Below are 22591 nucleotides of genomic sequence, written 5' to 3' on the forward strand. Positions count from 1 at the left end.
GCATGGGGATAGAGATGTCAAATGACGCACATTAAACAGACCGAAACAGAGAAGCTTAAATGATAGATTGTCCCACTCTTCTCCTTGGCTTTTGGCTTTTTTCAATCCAAAACGTGGCTGCTAAAATTATCTTCTTTTATCGGCCACTTTGAACAAATCACTTCCTTCCAAAAACTCTTCATTGTTATGTTAGGTTCTATGGCACCCACCGCCCTTCATAAGACTTAACCGATTCACAATTAACTTCCAAGTCCTTCTACCAGTTGATTCTTACTATCTCTTCCTGTTCTTTTGTTCACTTCTTTAGCTTCAATCAAATAAACCTGCTCTCAAACCCACTTTACTTTCTTCACCGATTCTCTATGCCTTCTTCCGTACCAGCTCAATTTCCTTGAACAACCTTCTATTTCATATCTCTAATTTGAAACTCTCGTCAGATCCTATTAACACCAAGAATACTTCTTATGAAGGTCAGGAAAAAGAAAAATGTTCATCCCACTCAAGTGGTCAAGCCACTCTTTTTCTCCACATCAAATGGGAACACCTCAAACTCCCAGAAGCAAGCTATTTAGTGATCACAACTGGGTACAGAGGGCCAAGAGGAGGTCTTCATCTCTATTATGAAAAGCTTCAGTTACACTTGTGATAATGGAAGCCTTTTAAAAAATAATCTGTCAGGTAAAACATATTCAAAGACATCTTCTAGGTCTTTGGGTGCAGCCTTTGACTGAGTCTAAGTTTTACAGAACAAATCTTTTTATTAAGCGGATTTGTTTCGTGAAGTTTGGATTCAGGCAAAGGGTGACACTTCAGGACCTCGAGGGCCACATGTGGCCTTGAGGCTGCAGGCTCCCCATCCATAACACCTGGCTTATAAATATTAACAGCACACAAGATTTTTCACTCATTCTTTCCATGGTTCTTGCTGCCACAGGGAGGGCAACATCATTAACAGTAAGACTGAGTAGCCTCAAGTCCTGCTCTCAACACCAGATGGATTTACCTATTTTAACAGAATTTGAGGGGGACCTTCCAAGGTGAAAATTCTTTCCACCAATGCAGATCAGCAACTTACCTATACATTATCACCTTGAGAGTTGCCTGGAACACTGAGAGGTTAAAGACCTTGCCTATAGTTACTGACTCCAAAGCCAACTTTCTAGCCACTAAGTCATTGCTGTCTCTCACAAATTATTACCTAGAATATATTCCTAGCCTGGATCTAACTTTTTTTTTCAGACTCTTAACCCTGGAAAATGTACTGGGATATATTATATTGCAAACTTACTGTGTTATACTCTTCTTCAACAGTTTCCGACCCTTCTGTAGATTGGGCTACCACTTTCAGTCTTCCAGGTGTGCCTTCCTCTAAAAGCTGAATCTAATAACAATAAATTGTATGTTTACACCAAAGAAAGCAGTAAATCCTCAATCAATGTATCTACAACTTTCAGCTTCCCAGAAGAATATCTGTGATGAAAAACTCTTTTCTTTGTTCTTATGAATTTAGATGGAAAATCTGCAACTGCTATTCCCTATGAGATTTCCTCCCAGAAGAACTGGTTGATTTGAGGAGGGTAGGATAAGGAAAATGTTAAGGTACAGAAGGATTTCTTTTTTTGAAAGGATGCCCAAACCCCACAAACTCACCTTCACAGGTATATATTTCCTGAGGAACTTTACACCATTCAGTTCCATGTAAGCCCCTATTTTCTCAGCTATTTCCTGATCAAAACCACGAAGAAGGATGGACCGCACCATAACTGTAACATTTAACCCGATGCCAGCAAGGAATCCTGCACACTCCAGAGCAACATAAGAAGCCCCCACAACTAAAGTCTTTCCAGGACAATAAGGCAGGGAAAAAAGATCATCACTAGATGGGGAAAAAACAAAACCATTTATACCTAAAAAGAAACTAACTCATTCAAATTTTGATGCAATTTTCCTCTAATTATAAAGATAATACAATTTAAAGTAAAGGTCCCCTTTTAGTTGTACCTTACCTAGTGATACAATATTCTTTATCTCCTGGGATTCCTAAATACCGGGGTCTTTCACCTGTTGCTATGACAAATTTCCCTGCAGTATAAAAAGTTTCCTGTCCTTTTCTATTGGTTGCCTGGAAAAACAGAAGGTGAAACAACTGAAGGCAGTTATATTTTCCTGAAAGCATATATGTAATAAGACACCATCACAAAGATTTATGTGCTTAATCACATGTAGTACCATACTACATACACCACAAAGAGAATTTCAATGATGTAGTCACACCCCCTACAAATTTATAACCTAAGCCAGCAAGCACAATACATGTGTGTATATGCATATGTACACACACACACACACACACACACACATTTTTCAAACAAATAGGTAGCAAGATTATAGACTTAGAGATTTAACAGCTGAAAGAGACCTTAGGGGTATTGAAAATAATGTTGTATATAGCAGGCACTCAATAAGGATTTGCTAAATGATTTTTGTATTAATTCAATACAAACATAAGAACATGCATATTAGAATGTGAACAAACAATTTAACTGGTTGGTATCAGGGCTTTGCTGGAACTAGTTCAAACCAAAAGCATTTACAGCTTGGATATTAGCAAATGTTGCAAATCAAGACTTGATTTGTTTTGGTGATTATCTAGACTTAAAGTGATGGAGAAAATGTTAATAATACAAATTAAAATTAAAAGTGTGGCATGTGCACATTTTTCCTCCAGAGAGCTGGTTATTAAACATTTACCAGTACACTTGTATATAGTAAATTTGACAATATAGGTTAGCCAACTTAATGGTCTTAAAGGGGACCATTTAAATGGCCATCTCATAAGTGCTAATAATTAATGCCTACAAAATATTTTAAAGTCTTAAATCATAAGGCATCACCAACACAAACTATTTTCTCTTCAGCCCCTCTTTTAAATATCTTAACCCTTTGTAGTTTCCAAACAGAACATATTCTGGTTATTTAAGACAGCAATCTAATTTAGAAGCAGGAACAAGACTTTAAGTTAGAGAAAAGGTTTTTTAAAAATGAAATTCATTCAATTTACCAAAAGCTCTCAAGACCCTAAGAGGCAAGGAGAAGAAAAATCTACATTCTGATTACAAAACAAGTCAAGCATGTGATAACAAATAACTAATTCATACTTAGAGCAATACATTTTAGTTAAAATAACCACACAGACAGAAGCAAAGCAAGACAAGAGATAAAATGGAACTTGTACCTTGATTTTATGGTGTTCGACGAATTCGCCATAGGAATTGGCGTATGTCACAGATTTCTCTCTCAAAGTCACCCTGTACCCCCAATTTAAAGAGCAAATATGGTTCTGAATTGCTTCTGTCATGGTCTCCCAGTTGTGCTTAACTACAAGTAAACAGCAAGACTGAGATTTAAAATCAAACTTAGTTTAATGATACCACTCATGACACACAAGGACAAACAAGTATAAGAAGTTCCCAAGATGCTGAGGACAAAAGCCACCAGAAGAGCTCCAGTCTCCACCACTTCTGTACATCTGTACAACAGCTTTCTACTCTAAAAATTAAACATGCACAAAGGGCAGGGTTGCAAGGGCACAGCTGAAAGAAAGACAAATGAAAAGGGATGGGCATCTATCCCTCTGGGGCCCTTCTGGAGTCCCAGCGTCTCAAAGAACTCAGAGCCAGAAGGACCCAACCATAAAGACTCCTCATTTTACAGAGAAGGAGGTGAAGTGACCTGCCCCAGATCACAAAGTGGGTAGATAGGTTAACAACTGGGATTCTAACCAAGGGCCCTTGACGCTTGAACTCAGATCTACCCATGATGCCAACAAACCTCCATCCCCAAGAATCAACCACTAGAGGGCAGTTCCCATGGGAACACTGATCCAACTCTTATCTTCCAACCTCGGGATGCCATATCTTCAAGCTCTCATGTAACAATACACGCAGGCTCATGAACACACCCGTTTTAAAGGCCCAGACTGTACAAGCTCACAGAGTTGTTGAATGCTGTTGTTATTTTCAACCAAGGTGAAAAAAAATGGTGTTACTTGTAAGTGACAGGGTTAATACTTGAGTTAATTTTAATAAACTGAAAGGACCTGGAGAAAAGAACCATGAAACAGAAACAATGGAGGGCTGGACTGGTGGGAAAAGGGCACCGAGCCATTTCCCTCATTAGCAGCCTGACCCCTAGAGTCTACAAAAGGATGATTCCCTCTTGTTGGCAGGTCCCTGCTAGGAGAATTCAAGAGCAGGGCAATAAGCCCTGATACTAAATTGTTCCCCATTGTCTCCTGGCCGTCCTAATGGAGGCCACACATTTTAACTAACTGATGTCAAGATTTGCTAAGCAGGAGCCAAGAAGGAGGGGCAAAAGCAGTGACTTGCTTGAGCTCTCCCCTGAATACCTCCAATATCTGTAAAAAAATGGCTCTAACAAATCCTAGAGTAGCAGAACCCACAGAAAAACAGAGTGAAACAAATTTCCAGCCCAAGACAACCTAGATGGTTGATGGGAAAGGTCTGTTGTGCCGAGTGGGAGAGGAGCACAGTTCAGTGTGGGCTGGGCAGGCAAAGACCAGGCCTCAGCAAACCTGGAGCAAGCCTCAGGGGACTGAATCAAGGGGAGCTGTGGGCAGTTTCCAGACTTCTCAACCCACAAACGCCAAAGACAACTTAGAAGGCCACTTTAAATGCCTTGAAACAGTTTTCAGAGCAAGGTCTTGATCCACTAGAAGGGGCAATGAAGATTGAAAATGGATCATTTGAACATCAAGCCAAGCATCTGGGAAAGAAAGCAGACAGTAAACAGACTAACTCAGGTACTGCGGCTCATGACTGCAAGGATTCAAAAGTTGCCGTCTAGAGCTTGCCAGCACCCACAGCTGCCACTGCATCCTTACAAACCTGTCAACATGCAACAGGGTGTATGTGTTCAAAGAAATGAATGACTAATACCATTATTTGAGTGCTATGTGAAGACAACACTATTCTAACACAAGAGATAATACACATAGTACTGTTTATTCAACTGGGGAAAAATAAAACTTTGAGCATTTTCCCTGGAACTTGATATCAAATCATAACTCATTTCCCCAGAAGCAGTAGAAATTGAATTGTGCTACTGGAGCTTAAAGTAACAATCAGTAAAAAGTGTCAGAAAAAAAGAGATCAAGTTTAAAACCCATGAATAGTGAAGAAAAGGCTGGATTTGGTTCACTTAGGATGATTTTTTTAATAGTATAGTTTTAAGTCCAACTCTTCTTTTTTTAAGAACAATGTTGAATATTTAAAAATTAACCAATGGAAGTGCTGTGAAAACTGTAGTTGTTGTCTTCATATACAGACATATAGCTCATTTTTTTATGCAATCACACGTCTTCTTTATGCGATAAGAATATGTATGACATTAAGATGCGCTACTCAGAGTTGGATGCAAAAAAGTCTAAAATCATGACAAGTATTTGCTTCAAACATGAACTGATGTTAGTAAGAATCAATAATAATATACTCCAGGTAAAAGCAGTTATGATATTTGAGTTCCATGATTCCATTAGCAATTAATGAGGTGTGTTGCCTCTGAGGGAATGTTTTCCCCTTGAGTCCACTCTCTGTTGCGTGAAACACATCTCACACTCATTTTGTGTGTTGTATCAAACCACTGTTTGCATCAACTGAGTGTTTTTAATAACTGAATTCTGACCTGAGACTGTAGATAGAATTGAAATAAAACAATTAATAGTATAGGAAAGACCAAAAAAAAGTGCTGAAAGGAATACAAAGATGATTTTGGCCCTGTGAGAACCTGGAGCTGCACCCTGATTCTGTACCTGCATGTTGGGATTCCACATGTGGCCAAACAGTAAAACCATGTCATTTCCCCCCCCCAAAAAAAAAGATTTGCTAAGCAATGGGGAAAAAAAATAGAAAAGATGAGGCAATCTTTAATAGAGCTCAATCAAAATGGAAAACAGTGAAGAGCAACAACATGATATGGCCCACAATTTATCTCCAATCAAATTTAGCACTGCCATTTATCTGGTCTCATCCCCACCTGACACTCCCAAGTCTTTCTTCACAGACAAACTGGAAGTACAGTTATTATTCATCACTCAGAGAGAACTCCTCTCCAGTAGAACTTCTTTCAGGAATTCCAAGATGAATTCCTACATATCTGAGGATGGAATCCTACAGTAACAGTTACCCACATCCTAATTCAAATTCCAAGTAATGACAGCCATCATTCATCAGTGATGAATCCCCACGCCAGACGCACACCTGTAATCCCAGCTATGGGGCAGGCTGAGGTTTGCGGAAGTCTTGAGCTCCAGAATCCTGAGCTGTAGTGGGCTATGCAGATGGGGTGTCCACACTAAGTTAAGCATCAGGACAGTAAGCCTCCAGAAGAGAAGGGCCACCAGGTCGCCTAAGGAGGAGAAAACTGGCCGAGGTTATAAACAGAGCAATCAAAACTCCCATACTGATCAGGAGTGGCATTAGGCCCATTGGGAGCCTCTATGCTTCCAGTCTGGATGAGATGGGGAGACTAAGTCTTCAAAACAAAACAAAAAGAATCCACAAATGCTCAAGCCACTCCCTTTTCCCCTAGCACTTCCTTTAAAAGTTCCCCAAAGGTCTAAGGTATTTGATTTTGGACAACCTACAGCAGAGGCTTCAAGTTCTCAGACTTTGGGGGGATCTTAGCAATAACGACAGGGAATGAAAAGGAGAAAAAAGTGGCATTTCAGCAAACAAAAGCTAATGCCACTGATTTACAAAATAAGAGTCACTGTCCAATCACTACTTTTAAATTCTGTCCTCCCTGTTCTTAATAAATCATGTCACCCAGTAGAACATAAGCTCTTTGAAAGCAGAGATGTGCTTTTGAGCCTCCACTTGCACAATGAGGTACTGAATAGATGCGTACTGAAGGGATAGACCCAGAGGATTCTGGCTATTGCCTAATCCTTAGTCAGTAGCAGACCCCAAACTAGTACCCAAGCCTCCTAATTCCTGTCCTGTGATATTTCCATGACATTGTTCTGCTTCCTGATCCTATTTGGTTACTATGTTGCTATTAACTCAAATTAAAAGGCTCATTTTTCATCAGATCATAGAGCTGGAAGTAGAAGGGATCCTTTCTCCTAATTTACAAATGAGGGACTCTAAGTGTCTGAGGTCTGTCAGAAAAGTGACAGAAGCAGGATCTGAGGTCAGACTGTCAGACTGCACACCCAGCTCTCCTCCCCTGTACCATGTTGCCTCTCCAATGACTGTTCCTAGGTGCTGGCAGGGGCTGTCAATCCTGTCGCAAAGGTAGTCTAGCTAGCCCCAGCCCATCTCCTAGGAAGGCCTAGTTTCCATCTCTTTACATGCTCTCATCAGTCAGCTCCCTGTGCTCTCCAAATCTTCCACATCCTCAAAGCTGTGAAGGTCAGAAAGTATAAGGACAGTGCCACACATAAAGGAAATGGAGTTTGGGGGGTTTCTGGTGGGTTTTTTTTGTTTTTTAATCCCTGAAACATGATTTTTTAAAAAAGGTTAATTGTTCCCTGAGAACTTAGCGAATCATTTACTGGTCAAAGAAGTAAAACACTGTCTTCTTGCCATAAACATCACTGTCCAACCTAACAATGGAGGAGTGTGGACATCTGGGTCACCTCCAGGGTTTCTCAGGGATCAGTTTATGTCCTATAGACAAAGTCCAGAGCAGCTCTGTATAGCTTTGGCCTAGAAAAATGAAATTCCTACACATCCTCCTCTCAAGTTCATGCCGAGAAGCTAGCTGACTGTTTCTTAGTACAACCCCCATAAATATGTTTAACAGACACTAATTAAGTACCTACTAAATAAACGCTAAATATTTTGAACATAAAATAAGAATGCATTATACATCCTTCTCAAGGAACTTAGACTTAGAATCCAGGTATAGTTTGATCTAGGCTATGCAGAGAGAACAAAATTTGAGGCTATAAGCTGAATGAGTGAAAAGTGGCCAAACTCTAAATGGGAATTAGCATGGCCAGCGGCTCATACGGAGAGCATCACAGAACTCAAGAGCTGGAAGATTAGCTTATGTTGATGAGTACTCTAAGGTTTATGAAGAATTTCAGACACGCAGCATCTCACCTGATCTTTACAACAAACAAACTTTATTGTTTAACAGTTGTTATCTGACCCCTATTACAGATGAGGACACAGAGGCTCACACAGGTCAAGTCACTGGCTCATAGCCACAAAACTGGTATGCGTTAGAGGCAGAATTTGAGCCCAGGTCTCTTCTGACTTCGTGTGCACCACAGTCAACTGTTCCTATCTCCTCCACTACAAAGCAATCAGCTTGCTACTTCCCTGACGAGCTGTCACCTAAACTGCTTAAACACGTTCCTGCAAAAGGGAACCTTATACACTAGGCAGCCCATTTGGTCAGATGGGCTCAGCTCTAACTGCTAGAAACCATCCTCATTTGGCCTTGAAATCCCTCTCCCAGAACCATCCTCCACTGCTTCTCCTTCTGACCACTGGGCTACAATGAAAGGCAGTTCCCAGGGTCTTGCCTCAAGGGCCCTTGACCACTTAAGGAGAGTTCTCATGCTTTTTTCTAAGTCTCTCTTCTCCGGGTGAAGAAGTCCCAGCTTTCTGGCCTTTCCTTGTGACGTGGTGTCTGGCTCCTTCTGTTCTGGAGGAGTCTTCTCTGGGCAGGTTCTATTTTGTCAGGGTACCTCTTCAAGTGGGGCTCCCAGCACTCCATCTGCAGTCTAACAGGATCCAGAACGAAAAGTCTGGGGCTGAAACACCTAATATAACCTACTTTCACTTTATATGAACAGACTTTATAATTCTCACCCGCAAATCTTCTGCATAGTAAAAGCAATTTCACACCCTGATAAAAAAGGGTAAGTGATACACTCTTTTTCTTCTCCTAGTCTTTTCATACCCCATTACCTACCTTGTTCCTCATACTCCCAGCCAAACTTCCTGGAGTCTTTTAAGGCCTGACCCAAAAGGGCAGCCTGATGCATCAACTTTTTTGGGATACATCCGACATTTACACAAGTGCCACCAAGACCTAAGAAAGAAAATCATAATTTAGATATTTGGTTGGTCTTATACTGCTGCCTGAGGTGAAATTCAAGGTGTCCCAAAAGTCTTAGTGCAGTTTTAAGCCATTAAAAGTTGACAACTACATTAAGACTTTTGGGACATCCCTTAAAGATCAATACCAAACCCTGCTATCAGTCTTGGGGAGGAAGCCCAGAGCACTTCTTAAGCTTTTTTGAAATCACAGGCCCTTTTAGCAATCAAGTGAAGCCTATGGACACCTTCCTAATGTCAAAGGCACTACTACCCTTCCAGTTGTCCAGGCTCATAACTGAGGCATCATCCTGGACTCCTCATTCTCTTTTATCCCTACATCCCTTCTGTTGCCCAGTCCTGTCCATTTTACCTTCACAACAACTCTTGTACGCGGCCCCTCCTCTCATTTCATGCTTGTGGTTAGTCTGCCCGCCTCAAGTCTCCTCCAATTCCCGTCCATTCTCCACTCAGCTGCCTGACTGATCTTCCATGCTCTGACCATGTCTCTCTCTCTCTCTCTCACACACACACACACACACACACACACACACACACACACACACTCCTCCAGTGGCTCTCTATTACCTCTAAGATCAGATACAGAACCCTCTGTTTGGCATTCAAAGTGTTCCAGTCTTTTGACACCTTACTCCCCCCTCCAGAGAGTTTACGAACCAGTGACAATGGCCTCCCTGCTGTTTTTTACACAAGCCTTTATGCATTTTCACCAACTTTCCTGATCTTTACCTCTACCTCCCAGCCTCCCTGGCTTCCTTCAGATCTCTGCTAAAATCCCACTTTCTACAAGAAGTCGTTGCTCGTGCCCTTCAATGCCAGGGCCTTTCCTTTGAGATGACCTCCAGTCTACCCTGCCCATGCCTTGTTTGTGCCTAGCTGTCTGTATGTTGTCTCTCCCATTAGGCCATTAGCTTCTTGAAAGGAGGGACTGTTTTCCCTTTCTCTGTATCCTCAGAACTTAGCAGAGTCAGAGGGCCCACAACATAATAGGCCCTTGATAAATGCTTGATGGACTTGCCTTCTTGGAATCACGCTTTTAAATACATAAAATAAACTACATAGGATTACAAAAGATACCAACTATCTTGAAATACAGTTATCAAGATATCAAAAAAAACAAACAAGCAAGTTCATGGATCACACGATCATGGCCTCACAGAAAGAAGTAATCAATCAATAAAAGATGAACCTTGAGTTTTTCGGCATGCAGAGGGGAACTAGACAGAATAAAACCAAACCTATACAAAAAAATTATGCTGAACCTTTTCGGGAAGGGAAAGTTATTGGAAGGGATATGGGCTGAGATATATGAACTTCAGAAAGATTACCCAATAAAAATTATCTACAAAAAGCATACTTGGTCAACATGTTACACCCAATTAGAAGATAAAAGAATGGCAGAATTATTATTGTCATACATTCATACTAAAGGCATATGATGATCGTGTTGTCAGTATAACTTTGGAATTTAAGGGGGAAATGCCAACCTTACACAAGGTTCAATCAAGTTCACTCCAAAACAAAGAGCAAGGGATGCTAAAACAATAAGGTATTATTATTTACACTCTAACTATCCCCGAGGATTTTTAAATAACAGCAGATAGCAGAAACAGATTAAAGAAGGCAGGTTTTCTTCAGCTACATCAAGCTCAATAATAAAATAAATTAGATTTATTTATTTATAACCATAGTACCACTATGATCACAAAATCAAGTACAAGATAGTACGCTATGACCATGACTTTGTTACCAAGCTAAGAGTCTGAATTTTCTTTCTGTTTATGAGACAGAAAATCAAGATGTGTGGTAACATCTGAAACCTTAGAAAGGCATAAGGAACTATTAATGACCTAGATTCACTATTCTACTGAAAAAAATTAAAAAATCACTGTTCTGGTGGCCTTCAGGTCAAAGGCGGAAAGCCTCCTTGGCCCTATCTATACCAAATCTAAGGGCAGATGCCCATGAAAGCTGGGCCAGTGTCTGAGATGTGAAGATGGGGAAGGGAGGATGGGCCTGGGATCTCACTGGTGGAACATGTTTCGATGGCATGTTAAGGCTGGCAAAGCCCTTGGCATGTGTTCTCATGTGACTTTCACAACAACATGGCAAAGTACTACAGATATTTAACAAATGAAGGAAATGAAGTGCAAAGGTTTTACTTGATTTGCTAAAGGTTAAGGGTCAGGATTTGAACCTCCGCCTTTCTAATTCCAAGTCCAGTGCCTTTACCCATTTGTGGATCTACTTATGGATCAGCAATTTTATCACTGCAGGCGCCCCTTTAACCAACACAGATCATCACCTGCCAATGCCTTAGTGAATGGTGTGCTGCTGCACGTGATTCATCGTATCTCTCTAGAGGCTGGTCCTGACAAAAGGCACAGACAGTGACTATCCAGGCCAAGACTCAAAGCCCTTCCAGTTTGGGAAGATCAGCCAGAGCTGCAACTCTGCTGTTACAGCTTTTGAGAGTCCAGGTTCACCACTACACCTCGATGAAATATCACAGTAGGATTTACTGAATGAACTTATATTGACATTAGCAAATTAACGGTACAGTGTCAATGTTCCAGCTAGACTTGAGTCCCAAAAGTAGTCAGGTAGCTAGCCTGAGATACTTATTCTATTTGTGGTGTGGATCTGATGTTACATATACAGGACCTGGGGAAAAAGGAAAGGAAGCTCAGAAAGAAGCAGAAAAATGAGAGCAGTTTTGAAAGAAACAGGTTCAGTTTCTTATTTAAAAGCAAGCAATATGGAAAAGAGGTTCATAGTTTCATATGGGATCCTCATTAAGTCAGTTGATACGCATTTGTAAGCACCTACTACGTGCTAGGCACTGTACTAAGCACTGGGGATATAAAGAATGGCAAAAACAGTTCCTGCTTTCAAGAAGTGCACAGTCTGAGGGAGGAGACAAAGTACAAACAACTAGGTAAAAACACGAAGTTACAGCAAGGATAAACTGGAGATAATCACAGAGGGAAAACACTAGAATTAGGGGGATGGGGAAGGAAACCAGGGAGGCCTGGAGATTGAGATAAAGATGAGGAAGAAGAGAATCCAAGTAATGGGGAGAAAGCTGGTGAAAATGCAGGGTCCTTTATGAGAAACAGCAAGGTCATTGTCACTGGTTCATAGACTATGTGGAGGGACTAAGGTGTAAAAAGACTGGAAAGGTAGGAAGGAGCCCAGTTATGAAGGGCTTTGAATGACAGAGAATTTTATATTTGGTCCTAGAAATGACAGAGAACCACTGGAGATGACTGAATGGGGTGTGTGTGTGTGTGTGTGTGTGTGTGTGTGTGTGTGTGTGTGAGAGAGAGAGAGAGAGAGAGAGAGAGAGAGAGAGAGAGAGAGAGAGAGAGAGAAACACAATCAGACCTGCCCTTTTAGGAAGGTCAATTAGGCAGTCGAGCGGAGGATGGACTGGAGTAGAGGGGAGACATGAGGCAAGGACATTAACCAGAAGGCTCCTGCAATAGTTCAGGAGTAAAGTAATAGGGGCCTGTACCAGGACAGTGGCAATGTGTCAGAAGAGAGAAGGGGGAATACACAAGAGACGTTGTGAAGGTGGCATCATGAAGTCTTGGCTACATTCGGACAGGGGGTAATGAAAGAATAAGGAGTCAAGGATGACATCCAGGTTGTAAGCCAGGGTGACTGGGAGAATGGTGGTGTCTTCAACAGTAATAGGAACAGTGGAAAGAGGAAAGAGATTGGAGGGTAAAGATAATGAGTTCAGTTTTAGAGATGTTGCATTTCAGATGCCTATGGGACATCCAGTTCAATATCCAACAGGCAGATTCAAGGTTAGGAGATACTTTAAGGTTCGAATAATTAGATCCTGGAATCATCAGTATTGAGATAATAATTGTGAATCCATGGGACCTGATGAGATTACCAAGTGAAACAGAATTCTACTTTGTAAACAGAAATGCTCTTTTTTAAGATGTTTAAGTTCAAAAGAAATGTACAATTCTGAATTTCTTTTTGCATATTGAGAAAGAAGTATAAGAGAAAAATCAAATTAAAGGAAAACCCTGGACTAAACATTTGGTGGGACAATTAAAAAAACTATCATTTTCTTTGTAATTTTTGCCTAAAAAAAAGCTGTCTAATTAAGGACATATAGAACAATGGCAGAAACAAGACCAAACCCTAATTTATTTTATATTATGATAGTCAGCAATAAGAGAAAAAGTGTTCTTCAGGAGTGCTGACAACGACAATTCACACAATCGAGACATCACTCTGGTGACACGGAGATTTTGAAACACAAACAAAAAGGAGTCAGAATAGCTTACCCCACGATGTGCCCAAAGGAGACGGTTTAACAAAATCTAGCACCATAACCTTCTTCCCCAAAACTGCAGCTTCCTACCAAAAAAAAAAGCTAAATATTAAAAAAATCTTATGATTTTTCCAAACGTTTTCTTCTGCTCAAATACACAAGACAAAACTATGTATGTCATCCACATCACAAAAAAAAAACAAAAGCCAAGCTTTCATCTTATCAAGGTTGACTATTACAACAGAAATTTCATAGGAAATATCAAATTTAAAGCTACACATACTCCAGCTTACAAAGAAAGAGAAAAACAAAGTTCCAAGACACGGCTTCTAACAGTTAGCAAGAGAAGCATCCACACACTCCCTTAGGTTCTCCTACCTTCGAGCACGCCAGTCCACCAGAACCACCACCAATTACAATAAGATCATACTCATAAGTCGCTGAGTCATCCTGTAGAAGTCTCTGTAGTAAACCATTCTGGTGAGCCTAGAATGCGTACAGAAAGTCTAATATGAGAGCAAGTCACATTGATTTCCTTAAAATCTAATTCAGTTTCACTCTCTTCAATCAATGTTGGTTTGCTAACCATTTTAGGAAAAAACCAGTCTGGAAGCTACACAAGCAGTAATCCCAGATTCCTCACAGGACCTGACCTGTCAAAAACCATGCCGAAGGACACTGGTGCTTCTGGGGAGTGCGCTCTACTGCCTGACAGTCAGTAAATGCCCCCTGTCCAGAGACCACATTTTTGTTCCTACTTCAGCTACAGATCATTTTCCCTTGGACTGGTCACCAAAATTTTATATCTGTTGGTCATCAACTGGAAAATATCATTTTCCAAGATCTCCACATAGTTAAAAAAGTGCTATATTCTCCATTTATGAGGATAATAATGCCCATGCGTTTTCAGCTGTTTATTCAATAGCAGCTACAGTATGTACTAGGCATTTTGTCATTTGGCATACCCCCCTGCGATCAATGCTCTGTAGTTAGCTACAAGAGAGCTAGCTGAGATTAGGATCTGCGGCCTTGCAAAGGTTTTACTGATGTAAAATCAAGTAATATAACCCACGATTATGGCCTTGGAAGCACCATGTTCTAACCAACTGAGATTACTGACCTTTTCACATCCGCTCCCAGCCCTGGTTTTCTTTGCATGCAGATAATAATCCACTGAATGAAAATTAACTCCATTATGGATATTACTGTTACAATGTTTTAAAAACATTTTTACTTATTTAACAATCGCTATTTCCTAACATCTGCATGCATTTTTAAAGTACACAATAAAGAACAATATTTAAAGAGTCACAAATACCTACATAAAGGACCTCTCTGACTAAACTTCAACTATTTTCTACTACTGCTTAATTTTGATTGAACTTCAATAATCTATTACTATTCAAACTAAATCTTGATTTTCTTTACACGGATTTAAGGAGAGTCCTTCCTTTTCTTTTATTTATTGTTCTTTACATGTTAAAAAGCCCCCAACTTTGTAACATGGCATCCCTTGCCATCTGCAGCTTTCTCAGGCCGCCCCTTTCACACATTCCACATGCCAGTCCAACTGGCCTACTTGCTGCACCTTGTCCACCACACTCCCTCTCCCATCGCCACGCTTTTGCTCAGGCTGTTTCCCATGCCTGGCGAGCACTCTCCTGACCTCTTTCTTTTAGGTTACCTAGTTCAAGTGCCACTTCCTACATATGCCTTTCCTGATTCCCTCAAAATTACTTTGTATTTGCCTTGTATACATTTTTAATTTACTTATAAGGGTATACGTATGTTCCAACAGGATATAAGCTCCTTGAGGGCAGGGACTGTTCCATGTTTGGCTTTGTTTCCCCTCCCCACCCCCAGCACCTGGCACATAATAGATGCTTAATAAAAGCTTGCTGACCAATTCTGTTAAATGACTTACTGATCACTTTTGTGGTAGCAAAGAACTTTGAACAAAATAGGTGCTCATCAACTGGGAAACAGCTAAACACGCTAGGACACAGGAAGATAATAGGATATTACCATGCCACAAGAAATGATAAACATGACAGAATTCAGAGGAATATGGGAAGGCTCATACAAACTGATGCAGAGCAAAATAAGCAGAACTAAGAAAACATATACAACCAACTATAGAAATAAAATGGAAAGAACAATATAAGGAAAATGGAGGCTGTATAATCATAATGACCAAGCTTGGCCCAGAGAAAAGCTGAGAAAAATGCATATGACCCTTCCCCGTACTGCAGAAGTGGGGAACTCTGATAGTGGAATATTATACATATTGTCAGGCACAGGTGATGTTTCGGTTGGTTCTGCTGACTGGCTTTTTCGATTTGTTCTTTTGTAACCTGTCACAAGGGATGACTAGGTAAGGGGCTAAGGAAGAGATATATTTGGAAATGAATGTGATGTAGAAAACAAAACACATCAATAAAGTATTTTTTTAATTAAATAAATGACTTCTTGGTAAGTCTAATTAACCTAACCAAAAATATCATCTGGGACTTCATTTTGCTCTCTTGGAGAAGGTTCCTTCCTATACCTTCCTCACAAGACAGTAAACTTCTCTCAAGGTAATTCCTCAACCAGCATAAGTGAGACTACCACCTCAGGTACTCACACATAGGTAGGAGGCTCTGTGACTTGCCCAGGTCTGTGTAAAATCCCAGGATGCTCTCTTTCCAATCAGGAGAATTTCCCTGGGAGTTGGTGTAAAAGCTAATTTGCATCAGATAATAAAGATTATCTATTAACTACCTAACAGAATTTCTCATATATTACAATCTGTCAAAAACCACTGAACTGGTACAAACTAATTCTTAATAGAGTTATAACATCTCCCTCCACCTCCCTTTGAACATTTAAAAACATATCTAAATGTACAATACAAATTGTTTCCTCCTGAACAATCTTCAACCACCATCTATCACTACTTGATTTAATCTTATTTTATTTTCATTCTGCTTTTAAACAGAATTCTGATTTCCTTATTGAATTTTTAAATAGAACAAGGGCCTATTTAGTCAAAGTCATGAAGCTTTGCTTAGCATGCTGGGAATTCAACCAGTACCCCCAGCACTTACATGGAGATGTCCAATTACCTCCCTAGATTACTGCTATCAGTAGCGTTGCTTCCCCATTCTAAGCAGATGTCAGTTTTGTGGGGTTTTATTTTGTTTTGTTTTTGGACCTGGCTTCCCCTTTTCTCCTGGCAAGCAGTCTTTAATTACAGCCTTGCTGCTAGAAAGGACCTATAATCCCATACATTCGCTTGGCTTCAAGCCTCAAAGTAAACAACATTACCTGAAGAGTTTTATCACATCCACCCATGTGTATTTTATTCACAAATATATTAGGCACGGTCCTTTGACTAGTTATCTCCAGTAATAGTTCTTGAACCCTGGGTCCATCATCTAAGGAATAAAAAGTTAAAAGATGCTGAGAAAATTTTCAAAGAAATGAACTGAATGAAGTCTTTTTATGTAAAAGTTTAAGTTCAGATGTATATACTGAAAATCAAGTACATACAGAATCAAGATTCTGAATGGAAACGAGCCAGCCTTAAAAGTAAACTTAAGGTAAATGAAGAAGGACGGTTAACAGACTTTGCTTTTCTTATAAAATCCACTCATTATACTAACATAAATAAATCTCTTAGGTAAAAAACCTAAGATTAGTATTAATTAGCAAAATGCTTCTTTCTATGATTACATTTGAAAAAAACACTGCAAAGTCAAAACTAAAATTTTCTCCTCCTGCACCCTGCCTCCCCCACCCCCAACCTGGGACTCCAACAGCTCAAAATTATTTCACTTGTTAAGGTTACATGAACACTTTATCAAACTTTATCTGTTATGGGAATTCTCAATGGTAAAGAAAAGGAAATGAATGAGTCTTCAAGAAGAACTAGGCCCAACTGGTAACAAGCGTTATTTCTTTCCATTTTCTTTGCCTTACCTTGACTTAAAAATGAAATTCTGCTCCCTTCTCCATCCTGAAAATGTAAGTCTGAACCAAATATTCTGCATTTTAGCCCACACTAGTTCACTACCTTTAAAATGCATTGCTAAAGGCTGATCAGAATGATTCACCTTACTTGTAATAGTTGAAGAACTAATACATTTTACAAAAATTGCATATCAGCACCACATCCTAAATATTTTACTTACCAACTAGATCAAGTTCCAAGATATTACATTCTACTCCCAAATCAGTGAAGAGTTCTTTTACCTATAACAAAAACTTGCTAGAATAAATTTCAGTATCGTAAGTTGTGACATTTATGATAGAATCTAATTATAATGTGAATTACTAAAATAAAACAATGAAAATAAACCAAGTTTTCTTTTAAAGAGCTTTTACCTTTATATTCTTAGTGTCTTTTGAAATACAATTTTGAGCAAGATGAACTTGGGTGGAGAGGAAAATTGGGTAGGAGGGATAGATCAGTGTCTTACAAATAAGAGATATTTAATTAACATTTGTTGAATCTGAATGGACTTGAAATTATTCTACAAGAATTGGGAATTTGAGATATAATGTAATTTTAATAGTAAGTCAACAAGTATTAAGTACCTTCTATGTGCCAAGTACTATGTTAGGCACGGGGGACACAAACACAAAAGTGAGACCCCATCTTCAAGATGATTACAGTGTACTAGAAGATACTACATATTCACAGATAAATAAATACAGTATACGTACAAAATAAATACAGGACATATCCAACATAAACATATAATGACTTGGCTGTGGAGGGGGGAGGTAGGGATGGAAGATTAATAACTAAGAAATAAGAAAATTGTATTTGTCAATTTTATTTTTCTCCTTAAAAAATCTCAAACCACTTTAATTTTTGCTATACATTGTTATTTTTGAATGAACTGGTGATTTGTTGGCTTGAGTACAATGTAGGCACCTCGATGGTATAGCAGATAGAGCCTCCCTTTGGAGGGGCCTTAGAATCAGGGAGATCTGTATTTGAATCCGCCTCAGATACTATCTCTGTGACCCAGGAAAAATCAATTAACCTTTCTCAATCTCAGTTTACTCATCTGTAAAATGAGGAAAATAGCACCTGGCTCACAAGGCCACTACGAGGGTCTAATGAGACAATAAATACAAAATACATTGTAAACCTTAAAGCATTATATAAATGTTTAGCTGTTATATTTTCTGATTATTTTTATTACTTCCACCCACAAACATAGCAACTGTATTGTATTTTAGAATATACAGCCTTCAAAAAACTAAATGTCACTTCCTTAACATGATGTTTTATCAAAGTAGGGCTTATTTAGTATATTGAATTTATAAACATTTATTCACTTATAAGTTATTTGTAACCCACAATTATTGTAATGACTGTCTCTCAAGAAAAGAATTGGGTCTATCTCACTGAAAAGCAGAGATTTTGAGGCTAAGAAAAGGTCTGAGGCATCCTGCACTGGATGTGAACAGGAGTATACTTCAATTCACAGAACAAATACTGTTCATTATTCCTGAAAAGTTGGTTCTTAAAATTAATAACTGCAAACTGAATAATTTTCCTGAATGACTTCCAAAGTAAACACGGAGCTGTGTTCCCAGAGAACACATTTCATTTATAGAACATAATAAAATATACTCCAGAATGCAGCAACTATTTTTTTCAAAACTTGTAGATAACATATAATTGAGGACAGACAGCTAACACATTAGAAAAGTGTTCATAAAAAGCTCTGTGGGGGAACACCAAAATTAAAAGTCTGAAAGAATGGGAAAAGTGCAGACTTGAGAGTTACAAATCTGAGTTAAATCTAAGCTCTATCACTTATTAGGTTGTGTGCAAGTCACTTAACCTCTGGGTCTCAGCTTCTTCACCTCAGCCTACTCAATAGTCTGTACCTCACAGTGCTGTTGCAACATCAAGTGAAATAATGGAAGTACAATCGCTTTATAAGGCTAATACACTTATATAAATGTTAGCAATTGCTATGAACCACTTAAACATATCAAGTTCTCCTCAGAGCCTCCAATGCCTATTTTCAGCAGCCTGCTGGATTATTTCCACCTGAATAGTCAGTCCTTTGGTCTTAAAATCAACTAAACAAAAACAGAATACATAGAATCCCTTCTAAAATAGAATCCCTTGTCTTGTTCTCAAATCTCTTGCTCCCTTCTCCTTTCTAAGAATGGTACGCTATCTTCCAAGTATCTTCGAATCATATTTTAACTCCTCCCTCTCAGTTGCCCTACAGATCTAGTGTAACACTCTGCAGGTTCTGGTCTTGGAACCAAAAGTCCTGGGTTTAAATTTCACTTCAGATACTAGCTTTGTAACTCTAGACAAGTCGCTTAACATCTCAGAGCCTTTTTTCTGATCTATAAAAGGCAGATACTAACACTACCAACCTCACAAGGTTGTAAAGACCAAATGCGTTTTGTAAACCTTAAAGCTTTATAAAAGTGTGAGCTAATATTATTTATTATACTTCTGTATTAGGCAACCACTCTGGTTCAAGCCCTCATTTCTTCTCACCAAGGCTCATGTTTAACTGCTGTTCCTTATTCCATTATTGTCCCTTTTCCAACTCACCCTGACACCTTTGTCAGTGACCTTCCTAATGCACCACTCTGATCATGGTGCTCCCTTACTCAAAAACCTCTACTAGCTCTCCATAGCCCGAAGAATAACACATAAACAAACCCAAACTCCTGGTGTTCAGAACTCTTCTCTATTTAGCAGCTCCAAGCCATCTTTCCAGACTGACACATTCTACAATCGAGTCTGCCAGATGTTTATCTCTTGTTCTCCTCCCATCTCCCGTGCTTTTTCAGGCCATCCCCTATGCTTAGAACTGCTTCCTTTAAGAACCAACTCAGATGTCATCTCTTCCACTTAGCCCCAGCATCCCTCCTTTTCTCCATTATCAAATCCTCACTTTGCCTAGACCTCTCCTTGGTACCTGTCCTGCCCTCTCTTCAAACCCACTTATTTGTGGACAAGATAATACCTCTTATTAGACTGTAACCTGTTTGAGGGCAGGTTACAGTCCCAGTGTCTAGCACCCACAATAGGTATTCCATTAATATCTGCTGAATTGAGCTGAATGAAGAGTCTGAGGGAAAAACAGGAAGAGTCTTCCAGGACACTAAACAGATCCAATTTAAGTAGATAGAGATGAGAGTGCAAACCCAATATAAGGCAGAACAGTAAATATACTACACAATCATTATGAAATTCACAGTATGGAGCAAGGAAGCAAGAAATTAATATCTCTTAGTTAAGTTCTGAACCATCACAAATTTGGTTATACTGCGAGCCAGATCCTGTCCTCCAGAGAGTGATCTACGGTGCTTCTCCCTTGCCGTACCACTGAAAGTCACTTAACATCTCAGAGCCTTTTTTCTGACCTATAAAAGGCAGATACTAATATTACCAACCTCACAAGGTTGTAAAGATCAAATGTGTTTTGTAAACCTTAAAGCTTTATAAAAGTGGGATACAGGCAGCGGTTGCCTGGTCCCACCAATGAAGCATTATCACAGGGCAGAGCACCCCAATCCAGACTACTGTCACTCCAGAAAAATCTCAGCAGATTCCACCTTTAGTCCCCAGAACTCCTCCGCTAGGAAGTCCTAACTGGCATGCTGCACGAACCAGACCGGGGCAACAGTCTGGATCGCAGCTGCCTATTTTCCTAACAGCTTGACAGATCTGGGGGAATGGCTTCAGGTGAGCCCCTTCCCAGAGCAGGAAGGATGCGTACTGAGGCCTGAAGAGGCAGATCTCATTTACATCCGGTGCCCAGCCCTCCCTCCCTCATCCCTCCGGTCAGCCCAGGTCCAAGCGCATCTTCATGCCCCATCCCTGCTCGTCCAGCCCGGGTCCCCCGCTGCGCAGCAGCTCGGCCGCTCCAGCCCGGGTGCTCATCCCCGCCCCCCAGCCTGTGCAGCCTTAGGCCCCGGTGTCCAGTAGGAGTCCTCGGCTCCCGCGGTCCCGCCGCCCCCGCCCGGTCCTCGCCCCCGGCCCGGTTCGGCCCGCGCAGCCGTCACCTTGGTGCTGTAGGGACAGTAGCTCTTACTGAAGATCATCACGCGGTTGTTCTCGATGAGGCGCCACAGCCGCTGTCGCAGGTCTTCGCGCGGCTCCAGGCCCAGGCGGTTGCCGCCGGGGGGCTGCATGGCGCCCGGGAACGACAGCCGGCTGCGGGCGTCGGCGCCCGCCGGCTTCTCGGGCGCCGGTGGCAGGGGCCGCGGCTCTGCCTGTTCGCCGGAGGCGACGCGGAACAGGATCGCCCCCACCTTCTCGGACGAAGGCGGAGGCCCACAACCAGGCCTCCCTCTCACTCTGGGGGCCCGGCCCGAGGGGACCCGACGTGCTCCCACGGGAGAGCAGCACCCCCGACCCACGCAAGGAGGGACAGCGCCTAACTGACTCCGGAGCCGGGATGAGGAGACCACGGCCAAGACGCGTGGGTGTGCGCGCGCGGACAGCCTCCTCGCCTCCCAGGGAGGGAGGTCGGGAAAGCCGGTCCGCAACTCCCAATCCCAGCGCCTGCCTCCTACCGCTTCTCCTGCGCGTGCGTGCGCCGGGCGCAGCGGCCCTCGAGCGCGCCTTCTTGTTCACACCGAGCCGAGGGGACCAAACTATATAGCGGGGGTGTCATGAGCCCAGGACGGGGAACAATTTTCAGAATCTCCACACAGGGCTATCAGAAAACGTTTATGTGCTGAATGTTAAATTCATAATATTTAGAAGTAATCCAATGATAATTGTCAAGGAAGGAGAATTCATGCTTCCTTCTTCCCCGATTTCTCCCCCTCCAGTCGGGTTCACTCTTGGGATAACCCTATCCGGAGCTTGCGCAGAAGCTTCCTGCCCACTGGGGCGCCTGTCGGCGGAGCTGAGGAGAGTGCGTGGGTGGCTTCTGGGGCCGGCTCCGCCGCGGGCGAGCAATTACCGGCCAGGTTTGTGAGGCGCCTTTAGTTCTTCCGAGGCTTCCACGTTATCGTCCTCTTTGGTCCTCCCCTACGATCCTGCGGGGGAGACGAGGCAGAAAGGTTCATTCCATCTTTGTACGTGAGGAAACTGGAGCCTAGAGACGTCGAAGCAGGGGAGGCCGCGCTGGGATTGTAGGATTTAGAGCTGGAAGAAACCTTCGGGATTAGCCGAAATCTTCATTTAAAAAGGGGGGGGAGGGGCAGCTAG

The 22591-nt window shown here is 41.2% G+C and overlaps 1 protein-coding gene across 2 annotated transcripts in view; it reads right to left on the bottom strand.

The window, feature by feature from the left end:
- TXNRD3 (thioredoxin reductase 3) overlaps positions 1-21963 on the bottom strand; it is a 33673-nt gene extending 11710 nt beyond the window's left edge. Inside the window, exons 1-10 of one of the 2 annotated variants that reach the window (XM_020981156.2) lie at positions 21436-21963; positions 17568-17628; positions 16702-16811; positions 13771-13878; positions 13406-13478; positions 8950-9069; positions 3236-3378; positions 2007-2122; positions 1651-1876; positions 1289-1381 (exon numbers count right to left, since the gene is read on the bottom strand). In XM_020981156.2, the coding sequence (XP_020836815.1) occupies positions 1289-1381; positions 1651-1876; positions 2007-2122; positions 3236-3378; positions 8950-9069; positions 13406-13478; positions 13771-13878; positions 16702-16811; positions 17568-17628; positions 21436-21564 (1179 nt within the window). In that variant the 5' untranslated portion in view covers positions 21565-21963. Of the gene's footprint in view, positions 1-1288; positions 1382-1650; positions 1877-2006; positions 2123-3235; positions 3379-8949; positions 9070-13405; positions 13479-13770; positions 13879-16018; positions 16098-16701; positions 16812-17567; positions 17629-21435 lie in introns of those variants that run through there. The other variant, XM_020981157.2, reaches the window with a different exon arrangement.
- Positions 21964-22591: the final 628 nt, after the last annotated feature.

Source organism: Phascolarctos cinereus, unplaced genomic scaffold (genome assembly GCF_003287225.1).
Source record: "Phascolarctos cinereus isolate Bilbo 61053 unplaced genomic scaffold, phaCin_HiC Scaffold_4;HRSCAF=312, whole genome shotgun sequence".
Taxonomy (NCBI): Eukaryota; Metazoa; Chordata; class Mammalia; order Diprotodontia; family Phascolarctidae; genus Phascolarctos; species Phascolarctos cinereus.